Raw genomic sequence first — 18966 nt, 5'->3', positions numbered from 1 at the left:
AGAATTTTAAAATATTTCTTTAAATGCTAGCCACTGCTTACCTACTACCATACCTTTTAATTTATTTTTCCAATCTACCTTGGCTAAGTCGCCCCTCTTACCTATGTAATTGGCTTTATTTAAGTTTAAGACTCTAGCTTTGGACTTAGGCAAGTCACTGTCAAAATTAATGTAAAATTCTATCATATTATGATCACTCTGCCCCAGAGGATCCTTTGCTATCAGATTGCTAATTAACCCTGTCTCATTACACAATACATGATCTAAAATAGCCTAATACGATAGCAAAATACTGCGGATGCTGGAAATCCGAAATAACAACAGAAAACGCTGGAAAAACTCAGCAGGCCAGGGCAGTATCCGTGGAGAGAGAAACAGAGTTAACGTTTCAGGTCGATGACCTTTCGTTGCTGAGTTTTTCCAGCGTTTTCTGTTATATCTAAAATAGCCTGTTCCCTGGTTGGTTCCATGACATATTCTAGGAAACTGTCCCGAATGCATTCCATGAACTCGTCCTCCAGACTACCTTTGCCAATTTGATTTGTCCAGTCTATATGAAGATTAAAGTCCCCCACGATTATTGCATTACCTTTGTTGCAAGCTCCTACTATTTCTTGATTAATATTCTGTCCAATGGTATAGCTACTGCACAGTGACCACTCCTGGTCACTAAGACACAAGGGAGGCATTCAATCAAATTAATCAATCAAATCAACTTTTATTGTCATTGTTAGTGCACAAGTGCAGTACAACGAAATGTAGGCTTGCGGCTCCCGAGAGTGTACATTTAGATTAAGACATTTAAACATTCAACATACATTTGGCTTGTAATACATTAACATTAACATAACCATAATAAAGTGCATTGGCAGATGTGCAGGCTTTAGAGTTTATTTGTGGAGTTCAGTAGGATGACAGCCCTGGGAAAGAAGCTGTTCCTAAATCTGGTCGTACGGGTGCGAATGCATCTGTAGCGTCTCCCAGATGGCAGGAGGGCGAACAGACTGTGGCTGGGGTGGGTAGGGTCTTTGATGATGGACCGTGCCCTCCGTAAACAGCGTTTCTGGTATATGTGCTCTATGGTCGGTAGCTGGGTGCCGGTAATGCATTGGGCAGTTTTGACTACCCGCTGCAGGGCTTTCTGGTCATAGTAGCTACAGCTGCCATACCATAGGGCAGCACGGTGGCATAGTGGTTAGCACTGTTGCCTCACAGCGCCAGGGACCCGGGTTCAAATCTGGCCTCGGGTGACTGTCTGTGTGGAGTTTGCACATTCTCCCCGTGTTTGCGTGGGTTTTCTCCGGGTGCTGCGGTTTCCTCCCACAGTCCAAAGATGTGCGGGTTAGGTTGATTGGCCATGATAAAAAAAATTGGCCCTTAGTGTTAGGGGGGATTAAATACGTGGGGTTACAGGGTTACGGGGATAGGGCTTGGGTGGGATGGCTGTCGGTGTAGGGACCAGGTGCTAGGGTTTGGATGATCAGCCATGATCTCGTTGAATGGCGGAGCAAGCTCGAAGGGCCGAATGGCCTACTCCTGCTCCTATCTTCTATGTTTCTATGTTTCATACTGTGATACAGTTCGTCAGGATGCTCTCTATTGTGCAGTGGTAAAAGTTAGAGAGGATCAGGGGTGACAGGTTACATCCCTTCAGCCTCCTTAGGAAATATAGGCGCTGCTGGGCCGCCTTCACCAGAGAGGAGGTATTGAGGGACCAGGACAGAAAAAAATCATGAGGCTGATTCTCAATGTTAGAGGTCAGAGTTATGAGGGGAAAAACTGGCGAGACTGGGGTGCTTCATATGTAACATACAAAATTGTCTGGCAGGAAAAGACCAGCTGGTCCATCAAGTCTGTCCCACACTCATAATTGCTAGAGTATAATGATTGACGTTTGTGAGGCTATCTTAGAAGTATACAAGATACTTAAGGGTATTGGAAAGGTAAATTGGATTCCACTTTAAAATAAATTGAGTAGGACAAGGAGATACATGTTCAAGCTAATATAAGTTTAGGACTGATACCAGGATGATCTGCCCACAAAGTGATCAACAAATGGAATGCACCCCCAGATAGAGTAATTGGGATGAAAATCCTAAATCATTCAGGAGACAATGGATGCTGCAAAGTTGGACTGTAGAGTGCTTCTGGATTGATGAATTAAGATGACCTGAATGACCTTTGTCATCTGCAATTATCTTGGGATCTCTTCTCTCCTAATAGGCTCCACTTTTTCTAAGCCTAGCTATTAGGAATGTGTCTGAAGTATTCAGACCCGTGACATCATCTATCGGCCTAAAGTGATAGAATAAAATATCAGCAGTTGAGGTGATGGCTTAATCAATAGGTAGACCAGTCCACCAATGGCATTGCACTCACACATGAACATGAATTCTCTCCCAAACAGATAATATAAACCTGCCATAAGTAAAATTAAATTGAGTAACCACATCTGATCTAAATGGATAAAAATACAGATTTGAATGAGGACAGTATCCCTATCTGTCCCGGCTAATTCAAATTTAAAAAAACTGCAGATAAAACACACAATACTTGAGACAATCCAGTACACATTGATACTGCGGTGTGCTGTGTCAGTGGGAAGAATATGTTTGCTTTGCTGTGTGAATGCATGAATATGTGGGAAATCACTGATGACCAATTACCCTTTTAAGTCTTCTGTTATTGCCTCTTAAAATCTGAGTAGAAATTTTCTTCATGCAAGAAATGCCACTCAAATCTCAAATTGATTTTTAAAATGGAACAAACTGTGCAGTTTGGGTATCTAGAGCACATCTTAGTGGAATGCAGCCAAGATAGTTGGTTCAGAACTGAGTCGTCTGTATTTCAGGCCTTGTCAATTATTGTCAAGCTTCCCAAGCCTGCAGTAGGTCCTGGTTGTAGAATAGTAAGAAATGAAAATTCACAACGATTGATGACTGAAAGCTCATGGTCTGGCGGTTGGACCAAATGGCCTTCGAGCCCACAGATTTATGCAAAATTGTGTTGGCAAACTTGCGTGCATGTTAATGAATGTTTTGAAAGAAGGTTGCAGGTCTTTCCCCATGGTGGTTTTGTATGACTACCATGGTCACATCATAACAGCCTAAGCCCAAGAGCATTTCAAGGATATAATTTTAAGTTTCAATTAAATGGGCAGACACATGGCAGATGAGATTTAAGGCAGGGAAATGCGTAGTGATGCATTTTGGAAAGAAGAATAAGGAGAGGCAATATAAACTAAATGATACAATTTTCAAGGGCTGCAGGAGCAGAGACCATGGGGTTAATCAACATAAGAAGCAGGAGCAGGCCATTTGGCCCTTCAAGCCTGCTCCGCCATTCAACAAGATCATGGCTGATCTTCTACCTCAACTCCACCTTCCCGCACTATCCCCATTTCCCTTTGTTCCCAAAAGTTTATCGATCTCTGTCTTGAATATACTCAATGACTCTCTGGGGTAGAGAATTCCAAAGATTCACAACCTGTTGAGTGAAGAAATTTCTCCTCATCTCAGTCCTAAATGGCCTACCCTTTATTCTGTGACTGACCCTGTGTTCTAGATTCCACAGCCAGGGGGAAACATTTTCCCAGCATTAACCCTGTCAAGCCCCTTAAGAATTTATATGTTTCAATTAGATCATCTCTCATTCTTCTAAACTCTAAGGAATATAGGCCTAGTCTACTCAATCTAAGGCAATTCCCTCATCCCAGGAACCAGTCTAGTGAACCTTCGCTGCACTCCCTCTGAGGCAAGTGTGTCTTTCCTTAGCTAAGGAGACCAGAACTGTACACAGTACTCCAGGTGTAGCCTCACCAATGCCCTGTTTAATTGTAGTAAGACTTCTTTACTCTTATATTCTAATCCCTTTGTAACAAAGGCTAACATACCATTTGCTTTCCTAATTACTTGCTGTAGCTGCATGTTAACTCTCTGTGATTCATGTACAAGGACACCCAGGTCCCTCTGAGTGCAAACATTTCCCAGTCTCTCTCCATTCAAAAAATATTCTGCTTTTTTGTTTTTCCTACCAAAGTGGATAACTTCACGCTTTCCCACATTGTATTCCATTTGCCATGTTCTTGCCCACTCGGTCAACCTGTCTTTATCTCTCTGCAGCCTCTTTGCGTCCTCCTCACAGCTTACTTTCCCATCTAACTTTGTATCCTCAGCAAACTTAGATACGTTACACACAGTCCCTTCATCCAAGTCATTAACATAGATCGTACATAGCTGAGGCTCAAGCACTGATCTTTGCGGTACCCCACTAGATACAGCCTACAACCTGAAAAAGTCCCGTTTATTCCCACTCTGTTTTCTGTCCCTTAACCAATCCTCAATCCATACTAATATATTACCCCCAATACCAGGAGTCCTAATTTTGTGTAATAACCTCTTGTGTGACACCTTATCGAATGCTTTTTGATACGCTATATCCACTGGTTTCTCCTTATCCATGCTACTAGTTACATCTTCAAAAAACTCTTAACAGATTTGTCAAAAATGATTTCCCTTTCATAAAACCATGCTGACACTGCCTAATTATATTATGATTTTCTAAGTGCCCTGTTACCATGTCCTAATAATAGATTGTAACATTTTGCCTACTGCTGATGTTTTCACACAAATCTTTGAAGGTGGCAGGACAAGTTGAGAAGGCTGTTCAAAGCATATGGGATCCTTGGCTTTATAAATAGAGGCATAGAGCACAGAAGCAAAGAAGTTATGCTGAACCTTTATAATTAACTGGTTGGCCTCAGCTGGAGTAGTGTCCAATTTTGGGCAGCACACTTTAGGAATGATGTCAAGGCTGTGGAGAGGGTGCAGAGGAGATTTACAAGAATGGTACCAGAGATGAGGGACTTCATTTACGTGGAGAGACTAGAGAATTTGGGATTGTTCGCCTTCGAGCAAAGAAGATTAAGGGGAGATTTATTGGAGGTGTTCAAAATTATGTAGGGTTTTGATAGAGTAGATAGGAAGAAACTGATTCCAGTGGCAGAATGGTCAGTAACCAAAGGACATAGGTTTAAGGTAATTGGCAAAAGAGCCAGGGGTGAGATGAGGATATTTTTTATGCAGCGTGTTATAATCTGGAATGCACTGCCTGAAAGATTAGTAGAAACAGATTCATTGGAAACTTTCAAAAGGGAATTGGATAAATACTTGAAGGTGGGAAAAGGGCAGGGGAGTGGGACTAATTGGAAAGCTCTTTCAAAGAGCAGGCACAATGGGCTGAATGACCTCCTCTGTGTAGTAAGATTATGAGAAGTTGTACAAAAGATCTTTGTCGTCCTAATTTTCTTGTTAAATGTTTTGAAGATCCAAGCGAGCAGTCTAGCACAAAGAGGAATATTACTACTTTGTGTGGCCTGCATAATTTCAGTTTGCGGGTGGGTGACAGTGATGTGTAGGTGTATCTTCTATTTCTTGTGTACTTGGCTGTCAAGTAACACCACCTTAATGTGGGAGTCTTTCTCCACTCAAGGCAACCTTTCTAATCTGTCACTCTTGTCTTCTACAGAGCTTCATTTTCAGATTGTTGCCTTATTCTGCTGGGTGCAGATTAGCTGCTCTCCTATTAATCATCTTTAGGTATTATGGATAGAGAAGAGATTTTGAGCATTGCTTGCTTTTCTTGCTATGAAGCAGATGTTTTTTTCATAAACCTAAGCTGTGTAGTAGAAATTAAATACTTATTTCCCATTTGTTGGCGGGGGGTGGGGCGGTGGGTGTACAGGGCACAATTTCTAAATTTGCAAATGACCCGAAACTTGGAAGTATAGTAAACCATGAGAAAGATAGTAATAGACTTCAAGAAGCCATAAACAGGCTGGTGGAATGGGCACTTGGCAGATGAAATTCAATGCAGAGAAATGTGACGTAATACATTTGGTAGAAAGAATGAGGAGAGACCATACACACTAAATGGTACAATTTTAAAGGGGGTGTGAGAAGAGAGAGACCTGGGGGTGCTTGTGCAGAAATCTTTGAAGGTGGCAGGACAGGCTAACAAAGCAGTAAATAAATATATGGGATCCTGGGCTTTATATATAAAGGCATAGAGTACAAAAGCCCGGCGTTATGGTAAACCTATATAAAACACTAGTTCGGCCCCAGCTGGAGTATTGTCCAATTCTGGACACCACACTTTAGGAAGGACGTGAAGGCTTTGGAGAGGATACAGAAGAGATTTACTAGAATGGTTCCAGGATGAGGGAATACAGTTACGTGGATAAACTTGAGAAGCTCCTTGGAGCAGAGAAGGCTGAGAAGATTTGATAGAGGTGTTTAAAATCATGAAGGATTTAGATAGTTTCTCTTTATTTACTCTGTGTCCAATGGCTGAAGGGTCGATATTGAGAGGGCACAGATTTAAGGTGATTGGCAAAAGAACCAGAGGTGACATGAGGAGAAACTTTTTACGCAATGAGTGGTTAGGATTTGGAATGCAATGTCTGATAGGGTGGTGGATACAGATTCAATAGTAGCTTTCAAAAGGGAATTGGATAAATACTTGAAGGAGAAAAAATTGCAGGGGATTGGGACTAACTGGATAGCTCTTCGAAAGAGCCAGTGCAGACTCGATGGGCCGAATGGCCTTCTTGCTGTACTATTCTATGATTCTGATTTTTGTTGCATATTAACTGATAATTTAACTTTAAAGATTTGGGGAAACTTTACTATCTGATCCAATTTTGTTGTTGTTTTAGTCTGCAGATGCTACAAGGTGTTAACAATAGCATTTCAACATGCCCAAGAAAATCCCAACTAAGCTGCTGAATTTTTTTCTCTTTATAGCAGATTAACCAAGACTTGAATATCCAGCTCCTGAAAGATGGCTATCGGTTAGATGAAATTCCAGATGATGAAGACTTGGATCTTATTCCCCCCAAATCAGTGAACCCCACCTGCATGTGTTGCCAGGCCACCTCCACCACTTGCAATGTCCAATAATGTGACTGGCGCATTCCATTGTAATCGTAAAACTAACAGCCATTGCTTCCTCCTATGGTAGGACATGCACTTTGTGTCCGTGTTCCAAAAAAAAAGCAGACCATCATTGTGGCATTCATAAGTGGATGTGAATGCAGTGTTGAATTTGTGCGTGATAGAAGGTGACAATTAATCCTACTGCTCAGCAGTGGTTGTATTGTGTAACCCTGATTATTTTTCCCCATCTGCTTCGGGGGGGGGGAGGGAAGAAATATAACACTGCTTCAGGCATGATTCAAAGCTCTGTCATGAACTGAAAGCAAAATCCGACAGTTCTTGTATCTACTAACATTTAGCTATTTGTTATTTAAAGGTACTAGTTTATGTTTATATACATGTTTACCATTGTATTTGGAGCCAATGATACTTAACTGAAAAGTGATTGAGTTGTTTTTAAACATTACAATCTAATTTATTTCAGGTTAATAATTTATGTTTTACATTAGGTTTCTGACTTTTACATTAACATTTAGAATTTGATAACACTAACAGTCTTTTGTTGTGAATGATTTTACATATCTACCCAAACCCTACTATGGGTAAAACCAAAGTACCCTTTATTGTGGTGCACTGTTACTTATATACACAAGTTTTGGACCATTATTGTAAACATCGGGTCTTATTTTTCAAGGTCGTCTTCCCCTTGAATGTATTCAGTTGTGAAAAGGGAGATATATCCTTTCTGTATGGTGGTCACTAATAATTTTGTTATTTTAGAAAAAAGTCATGCAAATGAGGTGCATATAAAACTTTATTTTTTAGTTTTTTTGGGAGGGCAAGAGTGTTGCATATAATGTTCTATTTGTTGGGGAGGAAGGGGGGTTGTACGCAATGTATGCGCAGTTTTCCCCATTGAAAAGCCGGCGAGCTGGCTGCACGGCTGTCCAGACGGCCACTCCGCTTAAAGGGAACATTGATTGTATGTAACTCTCCTTTAAAGGTGACTAGTTTTGCTCCTTCAGTTAAAGGGATGTAAGAGAGTTGGCAAAGTGGAAACTGTTATGTATAAGTGAAGAGTTCATTGCAAGTTTACTTGTAAATATTAGAAATGGGCGGAGGTGCAAAAATAAGTGTTGTATGGACAGCACAAGTGAAATCAGGCTGAGGAGTGTTTTTAGTATCCTGCATTTAAGAAATGTTTAACAATTAATAAAATTACAGGGACGGTTGTAGTTATAATATGGAAATTATTTTAAGTGTTTTAATTTATACTTAGAATTTTAGGAAGTTTAACTTGAGGAAACTGTTCATTTTTAATTGGTAAAAATCAATATTTGCATTTGGCCAGTTAGGTTCTAATCATTGTAAAATATGTGCCAGTTGAGTAGAAAATGTGTTATTTTAAAATCTCCCTATATGCTGTTAATAAAGGTCCTAATTATTAAGCAGGGAGGGTGGTAGGGGTCCCTGGGCAACTTACTGGGCTGTATCAATGTAACTTGGCTAATAGAAGGCACATTTAGTTGGTTGAGAAGGTTTCCGTACCAACTTATTTCATAACCTATGTTTCATTCCCCACCCACCTCCCCAAGACCAAGCACTGCAATACCCTATCAAATAACGAAGCCAAGGGTTAGACAAGTCCAAATATCAGTAATTGAGACGGATTCAAATCTGGCCCCTCGTGGTGATTTAAAACTCCTACCACAAACATTACATGACCATCTTGAAAAACTTCTTTGAGCCAAAAACATGAAGGGTAAAGAGTCCTAATTCTAACAATTTATATATCACATTTCACAAAGTGCAAATATTTCAATCAGAATAACAAGTTTTTAAATATTTGAGCAGGGAATCTAGCCTAAATAATATACTGACTTGCTCAAAAGCTCATGGTTGTTAGCCACTTTAATATATGTATTTATGTATATGTATTGGGAAAAAAAGCTTTAAGCATTAATATATTTTATCCATACTGCATCTAAATTCAGAGTTAGACCAAAATCAAAGGAATAATACTAATATGCTTCTACCCAGCTTCGGTGGGAGGAGGAATTCTCTGAATTTGTGATAACACTAGAATGAAGAAACTTTGGCATATTGGACTACATTTTTTATGGTACAAGGCCCAAATCAAGTCGTGCAATTTAAGAGATAGTTAAAGGAGTCATCGGCATGCTGAATGTGTTGTTGCCCAATGCATCAATGGATCCAGAGCAGAAGTTATTAGTGACTTCTTTCCCCCACCCCCTTCGAGATCTTTCTGAGAAATGAATTATTGCTAATCGTTGTTTCAATATCACAATGTTGTATGGTGTATGTTCTGGTATGCACGTGTCCTGCGCTAACACTCCATGCAAACAAAGTGACTTGTCCAAATAACTCAGTCTTTGACTTCCAGGTTGATGCTGCTCTTTGTTGAAGCTTCTAGTTAACTAAACACCCTATTCCAATAAATGTGATCCTGTTGCACTATGATCATTTTAACATAAAAATGTTCACCATGTGTAGGATTTTTGTCTTGTCTTGTGATCTTATTGAAATATCAAAAAATGTTTGAGATGCACATTGCCTATTTTATCGACTTTATTTGGACCAATTCAAGTTGACATCAATTTCTAGAAGTGTTCTAGCTACCCTGTTGAATTTAAAAAACAAAACTGAATATTGGGAATCTGAAATAAAACAGAAAATTCTGAAAATGTCTGTCAGCATCTGAATGAGAAACAGGTTAATCTTTTGCTGTTAATTTAGAGACCTTGCCCTAAAAGGTTACCCTTTCTTTTCTATTTCAGATCATAGAAATTGCAGCATAGAAGGAGGCATTTGGCCTATCGTGGTGCTAACTAGAGTTTTTTTTTAACTCTAAACCCATTTCCCTGCCCTTTTTCCATATCCATTTATATTCCTTTTCAAATACTTGTCCAATTCATTTTAATTTGTAATCTCTCAATAGCTAGCTGCAGTGAAGTGTTTCATATTCAATAGCTTTCTGTAAGACAAGAATTCTTCAAATTTTCCCCATGATTCTTGTGATAATTCATAGTCCATGTCAACTATAATCATACCTGTACTAGCTCTCAGAAGGAGCTCGTCACTTAGTCCCATTTCCCTGCCCTTTCCCCATACCTTTCTAAAATTTTCATTTTTTTCTATTTTTTTTTAAAAGCTATTATGGACTCTACCTTCCCCATTGTTTCTGGTACAGACATTTCATGTCCTAATAGCCCTCTGCATAAAAATTAATTAACCACTATTTTTCCTGCATTTTAGCCAACATGCTACCACATCCCCTTTAATACTGTGTGCCTCTCAAAACTTTTAATATTGAAAGCCTCTATTAATTCCTTTCTTAGCTTCTGTTCCAGTAGACAAAGCTTTCATTTTCCAAGCATTTCTTCATAACTATAACCTCTCATTCCTGTTGATTTATAGTGTATCTTCACCATACTCTCTAACATCCTTATAAGGGGGTGCTCAGAACTACAGGCAATAATCAAATTATGGTCTTGCTAAAGCCAGCTCTCTTCTGCATATAAAACATGAATTCCCATTGTCAATTTACGTGTGCATTTTGGCAGATGTCACCCAGTCATGAGACCTTTTATTTCTTCCCTCTTGGATACTTTACCCACTCCCAATCTCTACACCAACCCATCACTATCCTCTGCCTTCCTAGTCTCCTGCTGCCATCCCAGGCTTGAATCTCCCTTGGATAAGCCCACGCTACCTTCTGTGCCCCTCTCAGCTTTTTCCAAAGGGCCCATCAAGGCTTCCTTGCAATTAACAACCCCAACTACCCCATCCTCCTCACTTGTCAACCTTCTCACCCAGTACACCCACTGGGGGTTAATCTCGCCAACCTCCTCCCAGTCCCACTCACCCCATCCATCACTACTCCCTCAGACTTTGCTAGTGGATCAACAATCACTGGCCCTCTCTACATTTCCTCAGAATGTCTGCTCACTTGCAAACAAGGCCCTTGTCATCCACAGCCTTATTGGCGATGATTGCTTTGACATCATCCTGGCTTTGATGTAAATTTGGCCCATGAGTGGCGACAGGCCCTTACCGAAGCCTCCCCACCTGTCTATTCTTTCCACCATCTGCGCCACCCAAACCATGTGGTGGTGATGGGGCCCTTATCCCCAAATTGCACCTTGGTCTCGCCCCCTACTCCACCAGAAACTTCTCCTCCTTTGGGAACTTCACCTTGTTCCACTCCTTGTCTCTTTAAAATCCTCATTCACTACCCCTGCCTCAAGGCTCACTCTTGAGTTTCTCACTAAGATATCCTACCTCCTTTTCTCCCCCAGCCTTTGTACCAAGCAACCCCTCATCCTCAATGATTTTAATCTCCATCTCAATTCACTTTGCCCTCCTCTGATTTCAGTGTCTTCCTGTCCTCCCTCAACCTTTCTACACCACTCTCTACAAACTCTTCTACACATATTCATGACCTCTCCTTCGACTTTGTCATCTCATGTGGCCTCTCTACATCTATGGTCTTGATCATAGACAAGAACATCTCCAGCCACTTCCTTGTATCCCTCATGAACCACACCCAACCCCACTTCCTTCTGTGTCCTCCCTGGGGAAAAAGCTCTTCCCCCAGGTTGCTTACAATTTCACTTTCAAGTTGCCAATTGCCTAACTTTTGGCCCTCCATTCACCATGATACTTCTGCAGCTGTTGATCTACTCAACTACTCCCTTTCCTTGTCCCCAGTAAAATTTTTAATCTCTCGCATCCCATTTTCGTCCCCTAAAGTCCAAGGGATGCAAACTTGATCATATCTGGCGCAAAACCGATTTAGCCATCCATCAACAGATATGGCTGGACCACATCAAACCAGATCAGGCCTCACTCTCCTCTGCCAAGAGCACTCACTACTCCAATGCTGTCATAGAGAACAAAAATGACTCCTGGTTGCTTTCTCCCCTACCAACCATCTCCTCTCCTGTCCCCTGCTCCCTCATCTCCAACAACAAGTGCAAGGAGCTCATGGACTACTTTGTCACTTAGATTGGGAACATCTGTTCGTCTGCCTCTGCTGTTTCCCTGCTCTTCCCTTCGCACTCCGAGCCAAACCTCCCTTCTCTTTCCCCCCCCCCCGGCCCCCTGCGCCCCTCCCCCAGCCTTGAACCTGCACCTTTATCAAGTTTCTCTCCTATCTCCCCACTTCGAGCTCATCTTGTCCATCAGACCCACCTCCTGCTCCTTTGACACCATTATAACTAAACTACTGACCACCCAACTTCCCATCCTGGTTACAATTATAGCAAGTGTTTTTCCCAGGTGCCTTTCTTTCCTGCAACTCCATTTTTGAGACTTTCCAATCTGAGTATCTCACAGCTGGCCAGAATTAGTCATAAATAACATTCTCTGTGACTGTGACCAGGGCCTGAACTTCTCTGCAGCCTTTGACGAGGTTAACCACACCATCCTACTACAATGCCTTTCCTCTGTTTTTTGAGCTCAGAGGGACTGCCCTCTCTTGGTTCCACTCTTGCCTATCCAATCATAGCCAGAGCGCCTCTAGCAATGACTTCTCTTCCCACACCATTGCCTTTGGAGGCCCCAAGGGTCTGTCACACAGCCGCAGACATGTCAGATTCTGGATGTACGCTGATGACACCCAGCTCTACACCTCCACCATCTTTCTCAACCTGCCCACTGCTTCTATGTTGTCGGGCTTCTTGCCCGATATCCAGTCTTGGATGAGACGCAATTTCCTCCAGTTAAACATTGGGAAGACTGAAGCCATGATCTTTGGCCCCCGCCACAACTCTATGCTCTCACCACTGACTCCATCTCCTTCCTGGCTGTTGTTTCAGGCTGAACCAGATTGTTTACAATCTCAGCACCCTATTCACATTCAAGCTGAACTTCTGGCATTTCCATCACAAAGACTGCCTCCTTCCACCTTCATAACATCACCCCCTCTTCCCCTGCCTCAGCCCATCTGCCACTGAAACCCTCATCGATACCTTTGTTGCTTCCAACCTTGACTACTCTAATGTTCTCCTGGCAGGCCTCCCATCCTCCACTCTCCATAAACCTCAATTCATCCAAATCTCTGCTGTCCATATCCTATCCAAAGTCTTGCTCACCCATCTCCCCTGTGCTCGCTGGCCTATGTTGGTCCCCCAATGTGTCCAATTTGAAATTCTCATCCTCTTGTTTTAATCCCATCATGGCCTAGCCCCTCCCTATCTCTGTAACCTCCTTCAGCCCTACAAACCCAAACTCTCCGTTCCTCCAATTCATGCCTTGTGCATCTCCCCGCCCTCCTTCCCCCCCCCCCCACCCTTTCACAATAGCTTCAGCTGCCTAGGTCCCATGCTCTGGAATTCTGTCCTTAATCCCCTCTCCCTCGCAACCTCCCCCTCCTTTTTAAGGCCTTCCTTAAAATCCACCTGTTCGACCAAGCTTTTGGTCACCCTTTCTAATATCTCCCATGGCTTGGTGTCTGTTTTCATCTGAGTTTACTTCTATGAAGCGCCTTGGGACATTTTTCTAAATTTAAGGCATATAAATGCAAGTTGTAATTGTTTTGTGCAAGCTTAACATTAATTCCTTGCTTTTATATTCAGTTCCCCTATGTATAAAACCCAAAATCACATTTGTGCTTATTATGGTGTTTTCTGCATTTCCACCTTTTAAAGAACTTTGTATTTGTACCCCTGGATCTCTCTCTTCCACCATTCTATTAATAGTCTTATTGTTCAGGTATACTTCCTTCCACTGTTCTTTTTCCAAAAATGTACTGCTTAACATTACTCAGCATTGCGCTGCATCTGCCACCTACACGGCTTGCTGTGTGGTTCCAACATCTTTTGCTTATATTGTAGTATAGTTTGCTAGCTATGTGTTGATGGCAAATAATGCACATTACAGAGATAGAATATGGACCTGTTGAACTGAACATTAGACAAAAGAAGGTTGAAATCAATCAAGTTGCTGGCCACTGAATTAATTTTGTTTTAAAAAGTAAATATTATTTACTGCTGCAATATTCAAGTCGTCTAAAACATTCAATTGAAATTCACAATTTAAAAAAAAAGTGTAAGTGAGTACACACTGAAATTTTAAGTGTCTGGATTCCTGGACACATTTCTTCTATATGTGGCAAAGATAGCATCATGTGATAGCATATAAAAACATTTTAGGAGTACAGAGAAGGGAGATCTGTACCTGTCATAGATTTTAATGTGTGTGGGAGATTGGTTGCTGTTTTTAAATATAATTCAGGTGATCCTGGTGCAATGCAACATCCACTTCAAAACAAAAATGTCTACAAAAGTATACCAGTGTAACTGGTACATTACTGTATTTTTGTTTTAATTTATAATTGTTAATAGTTAGTTGACAATTTAGTGTAGTCAGCATTTAAAGCATTGTGCCAAAACTGAAGTTTACAATATAAAATGAAGTAACATTAAACTTCAAATGACCTCCACAGCAGATTCTCTTTTTGAAATAAAAATATGAAATGCTGCAGATGCACAGCAATCCATCAACATCTGAAAGCGAAAGAGGTTACTGTTTCAGGTGAAGACCTTTTATCTGTCAATGGGCTACAATCCAAAAGATTAACCTGTCGTTTCTCCTTTCAGACATTGATGGATTTTCTGTGTGTTGCCAGGGTGTTCTGTTTTTATTTCAGATTTTCAGCATTTGCAGTTTTCTTTGGATATCTTTGTATATACCGCATCCACTAGGCAATCAATATCTTGTTGAACATGATCATTTAAAATGCCCTGTGTGTATAAAATAAAACAACCTATTCAGCTAGTTCTGCATTAATAAGAACAATTTGGCAGAGAACAGACAAAGGTATATGGATAGAATGTTTTAACTATTTCATGAAATTAAAAACGTGTAAAGTTATTAGATTTTAAATGAGAACAAAAAGAAGCCTTGATTTGAAAGGTTAAACTGTGCTTTACATAGTGCGCTTTAGGAATTTAGTGCTTGGACTGCATTTGTGTATGCCAACTAGCCTGAGATTTTAGCTCCAACATTTGTCTAACCTATACTCCTGTATTAGCCCATGTAATGTACAAATTAGACAATTTATTATAAATACTTAGTGACTGAAGAAGTTTGTGAAGGATTACTGCAGTTTGTGAAGGATTACTGCAGTTTGTGCTAAGTAAGATGAATGGGCTACTTCATTGTGTGTTCTACTCTGTTCCTGAATTATCATTAAAAATGCTGTTGTCAAGAATCAGTCACTTAAGTTAGCCACCGATATGCATGGATTTACTTAAAAGCCTTTACTATTTTGGTTGTTGATCCCATTGGTTCCTTGCCTCGTCCTACCAGCTATCCAATCATGACTTAAAAACATATTTCTAGTTTTAAAAAAATGGGGTGCAGGATTAAATTTGAAAGTCCAGTGGTGATTGTTACATTAATTTTATTAAAAATATTTTAGGACATAGAGCAGCCCCTGTACTATACATTCTTTCAGGCTGTTTTGTGGTAAATATTAAATTAAGCCTCACAAGTGGAAGCTATGAATCCCACATATGGTGGCCATTGTCTGTTTACATTTGCTTCAAAATAACCTGTTTGGAAGGGAGAACATTTGGCTTCTGTTTCCCAAGCATTTTTGAAAACTCATCAATGTAGTTTGCATTGACATGTTTTGTTTTGCAAGTAGATGATGCCTTAAATGTTTAGTTCAATATAATTTTTATTTATTAAGTGTTCTGAAATAATTTATTTCTGACTTTTTTTAAATAGGAATGTGTATAGTTTTTTTAACATTTTAACAATGCAGTATTTGACATTGATCATTGTCATCGTAGTGGTAACACATCAATAAAAGTGTACATGTGAAACCTGGTATTGTCTGTCTTTATTCTTTTGACAAGTATTGGCTTATTATGTGTAATGTACCTTTACCCTGCATAGTGCATTTTCATGTAAGCGTGCAGAGCTATAAAGAAGTGAAAATATATTTGTTGCATTTATCATGGTGAGTCAGACGATCTGCAGTTTTATAACATGAACCCGCTCAAGTCGTCTCCTCCCAGAGGGGACAGAGGTGTGTCATTTTCCAAGGAGCCAAACCATGGCTTTGGTCTTCCCAATGTTGAACTGGGGAAAGCTATGACTCATCCAGAACTTGATGCCAGAGAAACATTTACCAGATGTTAATGTTTAAATCTGACTAACACCTAGGAAAATTTTCATGGCAAAACTGTTTTGACAGCAGGGATTGGACTGTCCCAGCCAAAGCTTCCACCCTCCTTAAATTGGTACAGTTGTCTGCCTTATTGAGTCTTCATCGTTCTTTTTATGATAACATCCCTCACACCACAGTTCCTCCTAACAAATCCCTCGGGGCCCCACTAGGGTGGTTATTGTTTCACGGTTAGGGAATTTTAAAGTAAGTCATTTTTAGGATGATTCCACCATATGTATATATTCTTTTTTTTAGAAAAAGGATTCTATATAAATGACTTTCACCTCAATGTACTTTAACAATGATTGTTCAGAATTTTTCAGGGGAAATTGAATGAGAGAAATGGGAAATTGAATGAGAGAAATTCTTGAAGTCTGACAGCATAAGAGAACTGATTTACATCATCAACAGTCATTTATCCTGGCTGCTTTAGTGAATTTGACATGAGTTTTTATTAAGCTACCCGGCTCAGAAACTGATAAAAGACTTGAGTGTGTGTCTCTATCTGTCTCTGTGCATATTTCCCCTCTTTGTCTTCCTCCTCTTCATCCACATCAGTGACATGGACCAAATAAATCTGTTACCTAAACTGTTTTTCTACAGCTTTCTATGTAATCAAATTACTAGGATAATTTGGAGATATGTAACAGGGTTCCTGAAAAATCCATTGCAGAGTTGCAAGTTATTTTTCAGATGTAAATTGCAAACACTTCGGAAAAGCCCCTGTGCAAGTAAAGATTATCAAAACGGCTGAATATGTGGACTGGAGTCATAGCTAGCACAAAGGAAGATGGTTGTTGGAAGCCAATTATCTCAGCCCCAGGACATCACTGCAGGAGTTCCTTAGAGCAATGTCCTAGGCCCAACCATCTTTAGCTGCTTCATCAATGACCTTACCTCCATCAGAAGTAGGAATGTTCGCTGATGATTGCAGTGTTCAGCGCCATTTGCAATTTCTCAGATAATGAAGCAGTCTGTGCCTGCATGCAGCAAGACCTGGACAACGTCGAGGCTTGGGCTGATAAGTGGCAAGTAACATTCGTGCCACATCAGTGCCAGTCAATGATCATCACTAACAAGAGATGGTCTGACCACCTCCCCTTGTCATTCAATGGCATTAGCATCACCTAATCCCTCCACTATCAACATCCTGGTGGTCACTATTGTAATGATATCAGCAAATAGTGATGGTATTTGCCTGTTTGATTATTATGCCTTACCAGCATATTTGCCTCTTTTTACTTTGCTGGCTACGCCTCTTTTTTCACATTGGCGCTCTTTTTGTTAAACGGTTTGTGTCCGTTCTTACTCACTGCATCCACGTTGCAGCTACTGTCACTGAACAGCTCCTTTGCCTGCGACTTCACAGTCTCTGTAGCCCTACACAGTGCTATGGCTTTTCCCAGGTCTAGATTTTGCTCTCTTAGCAGTCTTTCCCTTAGATCATTATCTGGAATACCACACACCAGTCTGTCTTTTATCAGCGAGTCTGTCAGTCCCCCAAATTCACACGTTTTGCTTCTGTTTCTCAGTTCAGCCACATACTGATCAATAGTCTCTCCCGTTTTCTGTACACGTGAAAAATCTGTGTCTCAAACGTCACGTTACGTTTAGGTATGCAGTAGGCCTCAAACTGTTCCATTATTTTATCCATCTTCATTTTGTCTCCATCAGCAGCGAATGTGAAGTTATTATACACCTCCAGCGCTTCATCACCCACGACATGTAAGAACACGGACGCTTTCATTTTATCACTTTTCTCGTCTGCTCCGATTGCTGCTAAATACAACTCCAAACGTTGTTTGAACCTCCTCCAACTTTCAGCCACATTACCTGTCAACTGAAGCTTCGCCGGTGGGTGTAAACCTTCCATTTTTCACTTCGTTAGCTATTCTCCAAAGGTAAGTAACAATGTTCTCTTTTGGCTTGCTAATATGTGAAGAGCTGATTTCGCTGGGTAGCTTACTTGCCACGACTCCGTTCACTGTCTCGTCGAGTTGCTAACTTCAGATTTTTCCTCTTCATCTCTTTCAATCCCTCTTCTGACACTATGTATTGTTTTCTGTGATCCAGCGAAGTAAAAAGAGGCAAATATGCTGGTAAGGCATAATAATCAAACAGGCAAATATCATCACTATTTGCTGATATTACAACTATTGACCAGAACTTAACTGGACCAGCCACATAAATACTGTGGCTGCAAGAGCAGGTCAGAGGCTGGGTATTCTGTGGTAACTCCTTAACTCTCCAAAGCCTTTCCATCACCAAAGTACAAGTCGGGAGTTTGATGGAATACTCTCTACTTCCCTGGATGAGTGCAGCTCCAAAAGCACTCCAGATGCTCGACACCAGACAAAGTCCGGTGGATCGGTACCCCATACACCACCTTAAACATTCACTCCCTCCACCACCAGCGTACCATGCCTACAAGAGGCACTGCAGCAACTCCCAAACCAGTGACCTCTACCAGCTAGAAGGACAAGAGCAGCAGGCGCAAGTGAACACCACCACCTCCAAGTTCCCCTCCCAAGTCTCACACCATCCTGATTTGGGAATATAGCACTGTCCTGTCATAGTCGTTGGGTCAAAATCCTGACCAGAATGTATCCCTCCACCAAAAATAACTGGTCACTTATCTCATTGTTTATAGATCTTGCTGTGCACAAATTGGCTGCCATGTTGCCTACATAATTTATTGGCTGCAAAGTGCTTTGGGACATCCTGAAGAAGGAATGGCACTATATAAACAAATTGTTTCTTGCTGGGTATATTTCCTTCAATTTGTTAATGTTCCTTTACTTTATACTCACCAGCTTTTCATTAATATTA

General features: G+C 40.8%; 1 protein-coding gene across 2 annotated transcripts in view; it reads left to right on the top strand.

The window, feature by feature from the left end:
* fam219aa (family with sequence similarity 219 member Aa) overlaps positions 1–15790 on the top strand; it is an 87711-nt gene extending 71921 nt beyond the window's left edge. Inside the window, exon 6 of one of the 2 annotated variants that reach the window (XM_085974002.1) lies at positions 6807–15790. In XM_085974002.1, the coding sequence (XP_085830128.1) occupies positions 6807–6959 (153 nt within the window). In that variant the 3' untranslated portion in view covers positions 6960–15790. Of the gene's footprint in view, positions 1–6803 lie in introns of both variants that reach the window. The other variant, XM_085973995.1, reaches the window with a different exon arrangement.
* Positions 15791–18966: the final 3176 nt, after the last annotated feature.

The sequence above is a fragment of the Somniosus microcephalus genome, chromosome 2 (genome assembly GCF_052327205.1).
Source record: "Somniosus microcephalus isolate GS21.2 chromosome 2, FLI_Smic_1.0, whole genome shotgun sequence".
Classification (NCBI taxonomy): Eukaryota; Metazoa; Chordata; class Chondrichthyes; order Squaliformes; family Somniosidae; genus Somniosus; species Somniosus microcephalus.
The sequence above is the reverse complement of the archived record's forward strand: the minus strand, read 5'-3'. Positions and strand labels throughout refer to the sequence as shown.